The sequence below is a fragment of the Pteropus vampyrus genome, unplaced genomic scaffold, assembly GCF_000151845.1.
Source record: "Pteropus vampyrus isolate Shadow unplaced genomic scaffold, Pvam_2.0 Scaffold736, whole genome shotgun sequence".
Taxonomy (NCBI): domain Eukaryota; kingdom Metazoa; phylum Chordata; class Mammalia; order Chiroptera; family Pteropodidae; genus Pteropus; species Pteropus vampyrus.
The window spans coordinates 108,564-115,983 of NW_011889517.1; the positions used below are offsets into that span (position 1 = coordinate 108,564).

The window sequence follows — 7,420 nt, forward strand, 5'->3', positions numbered from 1 at the left end:
GGTTGAGGATTATTGCTATTTTCTTCTTTACAATTTTCCGTATTTTCTCAATTTTCAACACTGAACCTACATATTACTTTTATCAAAATTCTTAGATATTTGAAAATAAACATTGGAAAGTGGCTTTTGCTGCTCAGAAAGTACTCCAGCCTATTTCTACCTCAAACATGTGCCTACAAAAGGGAATTTAGGTCCTTCTCTCTCACAGTGGGTGCCACTGAAAGGGGGCAGTTCCACCCCAACCCAGGGGACTTCAAAAGGGCTTTGGTCAGTAGAAGCACCCTGGGATGGGGTGAGACTGGTCAGGTAAGCACTGGAGGCTGTACTGACGCTAAGCAGGCCCGATCTCAAGAGCTGCTGAGCTGGTACCATCTGACCTGCCAACCATGCTTCTTAGAACCAGAGGCACCAGAAATGCCATGTGCATCCCTGGGACAGGCTGTGGGTTCACACTGCTTGGCCCAGAATGGACTGACGGACAGACAGCAGCTTCATTAAAAAACAGTTTATTAGCATCTCTGCCACCCGGTGCAAGTGAAGATCGGCTCCGTCCCCAGGTACCCAATCTCCCCTTTTGAGGCCCTGGGGAGCCCACTGCAGCGGGCCCTGTCCTGTGGCAATGTCCTTGTTCATTTGACCCCAGTCCCATCGCTCTTGGCTCAGGGCTAAGCCCCACCTCGAGAAGCCATAGGGATGGTCTCTCCTGAGCGGCTGTTGTCTCCGGCATCTGAGAAGACGCCCCCACCTCCAGAGGCCGGGGCCACATCCACCTGGATAACACCGTGCACCTGGGAGAGCTGTGGGCTGTCCAAGCTGGCGATGAGTTGGCGGGGGCCTGGTCGCACAGGCACGAACGTCTGGCGCAGTGTCACTGTCTCGTTGCCCCCAATGTCGCTGTGGACAGAGACAGGGTCATGGGGTCTGGGGCGACTGGAGGTACAGTGGGGAGTAAGGACTGATGGGGTGGCCAGGAAGGAAGGAGCAGAAGGTGGACTCTTCGAGGCATTTCTGGGCTCAGCTGGAATCTCCACACCCAGGACCAGGACAAAGCTTGAGTCCCAAGGCCGCCTCCACATGACCAGGTCAGTAGCCACCCACACAGTTGCCTGAGCTAGAAATCTCCCAGTCATCCAGGACTTCTCCTTCTCCCTCCCACAAACACCTGGACAAGACTGCTGCACTGCCTACCCCTCCCCTCCATCGCCAGCTCCTGCCTAACCAGACCATCCCCACCCTACCTGGTGTTTCCAAGACCAAGGAAACTTCAAATAGAGACTTTGGGGTTCAACACAGTATTTCCAAACACTTTCAGTTTTGCCAAGAAAAAAAGTGGGAGAAAATTAGTTATCCTCTAACAATCATCTTTCCAAAGAAGGAGCATTTTAACACTCCAAAACATTGGAAGGATGTTAACAGAAAAAAAAGGAAAGTCCTTTTCAAGAACAGACAACTGGCATCTTTAAATTGACATACACACTTGTGTGTGTGTGAGATACATACGCATGTATGCACACACACAAACACACACACTCACACTGAAGTAGTGACTTTATTTTCTCCCTTCATGGATCTTTGAAAAATCTATTCCCAGACCACCCCTCTGGGAATCAGTTTCACCAACCTTCTAAATGGTCTCCTTGCCTCTCATCTCATTTTCCATTCTGTTCTCTCACTACTTGAATTTGAGCTGAATCTTTCAAGGGCTTGGCTCCCTTGCTGCTTATGGGATGAGACTGTAGCTCCCTAACCTGACACACAGGCTCACTCTGACTCAGCCTGCCTGCACAGCCTCATCATCCCACGCCATTCCTCCTTCCCACCAGCCCCTCTGGGCTCTTTCCCTTCCCTGAACCCACCTTCATTTCCATGCTTCGCCCTGGCTGCCTCTGCAGGCTTACTTCATCTCTTTAGGGCTCCCTTGAGCACCTCCTGCGTTCAGGGAAATGAATCTCACCCTCCTCCAAGCTCCTCCAGCAATCTGCACATGCACCTTATGCACTGACCATGATTATCGCACCTGCTCATGCCTGTCAGCGTCTGTTCTTTTCTGCCTGTGCCTAAACCCTTAACTCTGGCCCCCTACTCAACCCAAGCCTGCCTTGGGAACCCTCTCTGAAATCATACCCTGAGCAAACGCCTCAGTTCTCCAAAGGAATGAACTGACACCCCAACTTCGAAGACAAGCTGTCCTTGGGGCAAAACATTTAGCTTAGAGCCCACTTGCAAGGGGGAGGGGAGCCCCTGGACCACTCGGTACTCCTTTGACCACTGTTAGCTGAGTAGTTTAGGACAAGTTACTGAACTTCATTGATCCTTACTTTCTGGTCTGTAAAATGTAAGTGAATGTGAAATGAGCGGGTAAAGATAAGAAGAGCTTGAAGGTGCTTCCAAGCTCCATGAAGAAGGGAAGCAGGAAAGACAGGGGGATATATAGCCTACCTGTTATGTTACAGACTGAATTGCTAGACTTCCTATCATAATAGATGACCAGAAATTAAGTCTATAATATAGCAGGTAGGCTATATAGCTCTGGCTGGTTATAAATTGGTGTTTTTAATTTGTGCCCACTTTTCCACAGATACAACATTAAAGATTTTTAGGCTCAGATCAACCTTCAAATATCTATTTGACCCATACTATAATTGAACTGTATCATTTCAGAACCTAGCCTTTATTTATAATGTTATTTTCAAGAGAAACTTCTTTCCATGTTCCAATTAGGGATGTCAAGAGCTTTCTCTCCCCTGGCCTTAGTGTCAGGTGAGACCTTTGCCACACCCCTGTTTGTGAGTTTAAGCTGAGCACATCAGCTGCTAAAGCTGTTCTGTAACAATGAACACAAGCAATCGACTCCCTAACAAGGACACCAGAACTTACACCAAGTTAGCACTGTCCTTCAATTCTGTACTTGTTCAGCCATGTTGCCAGTGCTTGAAACATTTTTTTAACCCATTTCTCGTTTGCCCGGAGAATACTCACCGGCGGTGCTTGTGGCAGCAGCGTTTATCTCAAGATAACTCGTGGATTATAGTCCTAACCTTACCCCTAAAGTTTGCTACGAAATATCTGGCTTTTACCATTATTTTCACATCACTCTAGTATATCGATAATTTTTTGGAAATAAATCACATCGTTCTACTTATAGCATTCTGTTTTTAGTATTTCCATTTACAAAATAAAGTAATTCTTGATCGCTGAAAGATCAAATCCTAGAAAACGTAGCATTCTTATGCGTGGTGTTAAATTATTGCTGGTAGTGAGCTGCGTTTTTTTTTTTTTTTCCAAACGGGAAAAGTGTTAAAACTCCTCTCTGATTTTCCTTCCGTCATTGAAAACCACACACACATCACCAGCACCCAGTCACACACCCACATCCTACGCTGTCCCTTCTTCACAGCCAAGCTTCATTTCTGACTGAAAGGGCGTTATTACCCACCTTGTCTGCCCACTTTGTTACTCGTAGCTCTAAATGACATCAGGCTATTTTCATAAAGTTGAATGCACTCCCCCAGGAAGACCACTCTAGGGACATTCTAGAGAATGTGATTCAGGCTCTGAGGGAAATTCCTAAGAAGGGTTTGGAACAGACTTTCAGCCTCCCTTGGTGACTGGTTAGTTGGTGACAATAGCCATCTGGAGGAGTAAGTTCTGGAATGTTTATTAGGTGACTAGTCACCTAGCTGGGTGGCACACCTTATGCTATAATGGGGTTCCATACCACAGCCTTTGATGTGCAAACTAGAGCAAAGTAACACCCATCTTGGAATCCGATATATCTGAACCAACCACCTAGGGACTTCCCCCTGAGGGCTCTCAGTGGTGCTGGTGGCCCTGGCCTGGGCTCCAAGCAGCTGAGGAGCCACAGGATGTCCAGGGAGGAATTACCTTGAGAAACCATCACCCTACCCTCTCATTTACTAGTGAGGAGACTGGGGTCTTTAAGTGTGGGGGAATTCATACATGCCCCGCAGCTGAAGAAGGGGGCCAGGTCTCCAAGCTCGGCTCAGTTGTCCTCTCCTATACCCAGACGGGGGCAAGTCTCAAAGGTCTGGCAGGGCTGCTGAGGGGAGTCCAGCTCTGGGGACCCCTTAGAAAAGGGGAACCTCCCTCTATCATTTGCAGGTGAGAGATGCCTACAGGATGACCTATCTGGGAGTCCCAGCTCCATTCTCTGAGCCACCAGAGACTCTTGTAGGGCAACAGGGAGAAAGCACTCCTTTGTGACATAGGACATCATCCAGGGTTCAGACTGGGGCAAAGATTAGGAAAACAACCTTTTCAGCTTTGGTTTGTTAGCAAAGTGGAGGCCACCACCAGGCAGAGCCTGCTGTCTGTGGGCAGGGCCTCTCTGCTGTCCCACCTAGCCCCTCAGATGCTCTTTATCTAAGGAGGAAAAGGTATGCATCTGTCCCCAGAAAGCTGATCTTAAAGATCAGCTTTTGACCTTCTCTTCTTTCCTTCTGTGCTGTTCCTGGGGAGGGACTGGGCAGCTTGTGTGTGTCTGTGTCAGAGATGACAGCACAGGCCCAAGAACATAAGCACTGTGTGTGCCCTCACTGGCACTGAGCCTCACCTGGTCCAGCATCAGGCCCAGGCAGACTGATAAGGGCCTGGGGTGTGGGCCCCTCTTCTCTGGAACTGCTGCTCAGCCCTCGTGGCACAAACCAAGTAACAGATTTGAGAGTGTGTACCTAGTGCATGCCGTGAGGGAAGAGCAGAATTTGGCCCTTGGGAACTGTGAGACTCTGTGAGACCTGGCCATCAGCTTCCCCATCTGTAAAGTGGGGGTGATGGTGGCAGTAATCAAAATAACAACTCCCAACAGAGCATTCACTTTGCGCCAAGCACTACATTAAACGCTTTACCCACATCATCTCATCTCATTCTCGCAGTGACCCTCAGAGCCAAGTACTATTGTTATCCTCACTTTACAGATGAAAAAAATGAGGCTCAGAGGAGACAAAGTCACTTGCCCGAGGGCACACAGCCAGTGAGTGATGGAGCTGGAATTGGAACCTAAGTCTAGAGAATCCCAAAGCTTTACTTTTAATTATATGATGGTCTCTAATGTACTTTAAAGGGATTTTGTAGTCTCTCAATGAGAAAACGTTCCTGAAAGTGCCTGATCAGCTCCTGAGTGCTGAACAGTGTTAGTGAAGAGTTGCAAATGATTCCTATGTGACATTTTAGCTCCCTGAGATGGTGAAGCAGAGTGGGGACATGGAGCGTAGCACCACGCACAGGTCTCCTTAAACACTGCTTGGACTGAACTGAGTCAGAAGGTATTGCTGGCTGGCCCCAAGCTGCTTTGGTAAGCCCTGAGAGAGAGTACCATCCTGACCTTCCTGACGGAGAGAGAAAGCAGAGCTGGGACCTAGGGCAGCTCAGGAGGTAGACAAGGGTGGCGGCAGGGACAAGAGGAGATGCCAGACTCACCCAACGTTGAGAATCTTCGGTCTCTGTAACCCGGAGCCCTCGAGCCTGAAGATGACGCCGGTGAGAGCGACAGGCAGGGGGTTCTTGAAGACAATCTGTACTTCGCACTCCTGGCCAACCACGGCTGCTCCCAATAACTGAGAGAAAAAGAGACCCACCCCCACATCAGAGAGCCCGGCCAAATACATGGGGTCCATACATTCCACCAGAGAGGGATTGAAACCTCCCCAGTCCCATATTTCTGCCTTACAGAAGGCTCTGCATAAGCCAGAGAGGAAATTCCAAGCCGCTCCCCAGCTGAAGCCATCACGGACTTGGGGAGATGAGATCTCATTTTACAGGGGAGGAAACTGAGGTCTGAAAGCCCAGAGCCAGTCCCTGACCTTCTCTTCCTGGAACTGCTCGTCAGGCCAGCCTGCTCCTGATTTAGTGCCCTGTCCCCTTCCGCTCCAATTTCCCTCAGCCCCTGGCCATCCCTCATGCCCCAGCCAGCTGCCCTCACCGTGAGGGAGAGGTCTGGAGTACGCAGACGGAAGGTGTGCTGCTTGGCCAGCACTTGCCCGTTCTCCTTGACGTGGCCCGAGACATTAAGCAGCATGGACCCCTGGTCCACGAGGTGCGGCTGATATTCCTTGTAGGCCACGGGCATGGTCACACGGTCCGCTGGGGAGAAGAAGCATGGTGTCACCAAGGCCTGCTTCCCCAGACATGGCCTCTTGGAGTCTCCATGTCCACAGCCCCAGGTGTCTAGCTATCTAGGGGGTAGGGCTAAGGAAGGAGCACTTACAGGCCCCTGGGGCCAGCACCACTTCCTTCTTGCTCTCCTTGAAGACGGACCCTGTGACGCCAGTATAGAAGGTGACTGAGAGGTAGAGGTGCAGCTTCACAGTGCGGCGGCTGCTGCCACGATTGGTCAGCACCACACAGACGGTCAGGTCCTGCCCCATCACTGCATCCTGGGCCTCCACCTGTATCGCCACATCCTCAGCTGAGTCCCGGGTGGCATACACATTGGGTTTGCTGCCGTGGGCGGCTGCTGTTTCCACTGCCTTCCGTTCTGCTTCTGAGCCTGGAGGTTGAGGGTCAAGCGTGAGGTTACCACTCCTGCTGGGGTGGGTGGGTGCTCAGTGGGAACACTTCATGGGGGCCAGAGCTGGCCAGGTTGGGGGGATGGTACCTTCTGGGTGCTTATAGATGTGGGTGACATTGTCCCGCATGTTGGAGCCAATGGCCTTTGTGATAATGAGCGTGCCAATGGCCTTCTCCTCCACGTATACAATCTTGAAGCTACCGTCATCTTGCCGCTGCCAGTAAACCTTGTCACTGTTCACCTATTGGGGGAGGGGTGTGTGAGCCAGGAATGAGCAAGCCAGAGGGTCTGAGGTTGGACCTGACCCCTGCTACCTTCCCTTGCTCCTCGGGGGCTGCAGGAATGGCTAGGTCCAAAGGCTGGGAGCTTCCTGGCAGAGCCAAACTGGGAGACTTTCCAAGCGGAGCCCGGAAGAAGCTGGTCTAGGAGGCTCCTCACAAAGCACTTTGGCATTAATAACAGTAATCCCGTACGCTCGTTCACCGACTTTGTGACTTGTAAGGCAGTTTCATACTCAGTATTTCTTTTGATATTGAGTACAGAAAGCACAGCAGCCATTATTATTACCTTTTACAGGTGAGGAAACTAAGACTCTTAGAATGGGTGCCTTGCCCGAGGCCACACAGCTGGTCAGTCAGCGGTACAGTCAGGCCCAGAGAACCCAGGACCTGTACCAGTGCTCTGGCCCTCCATACTGCCCAAGAAGGCACGCAGAGCACCGCCCTCACCTCGGCAAAAATGAAGGGCGTGTCATATTTCATGTAGACCAGGCCATTCTTGATGGACTCCACTGAGCAGGGGCCACAGCAGAAGATGCCTAAGGGAGTTGGGGCAGGATGAAGGTGAGAGATCCAAGGAGGCCACGGGGACTCTCAGATCCAGGGGAGAGGCCCA

The 7,420-nt window shown here is 50.8% G+C and overlaps 1 protein-coding gene across 1 annotated transcript in view; it reads right to left on the bottom strand.

The window, feature by feature from the left end:
- Positions 1–490: 490 nt before the first annotated feature.
- TGM1 (transglutaminase 1) overlaps positions 491–7,420 on the bottom strand; it is a 13,279-nt gene continuing 6,349 nt past the window's right edge. The window contains exons 9-14 of the mRNA XM_011385519.1: positions 7,255–7,343; positions 6,614–6,767; positions 6,224–6,505; positions 5,939–6,099; positions 5,437–5,573; positions 491–894 (exon numbers count right to left, since the gene is read on the bottom strand). Coding sequence (XP_011383821.1) covers positions 666–894; positions 5,437–5,573; positions 5,939–6,099; positions 6,224–6,505; positions 6,614–6,767; positions 7,255–7,343 — 1,052 coding nt within the window. The 3' untranslated portion in view covers positions 491–665. The remainder of the gene's footprint in view (positions 895–5,436; positions 5,574–5,938; positions 6,100–6,223; positions 6,506–6,613; positions 6,768–7,254; positions 7,344–7,420) is intronic.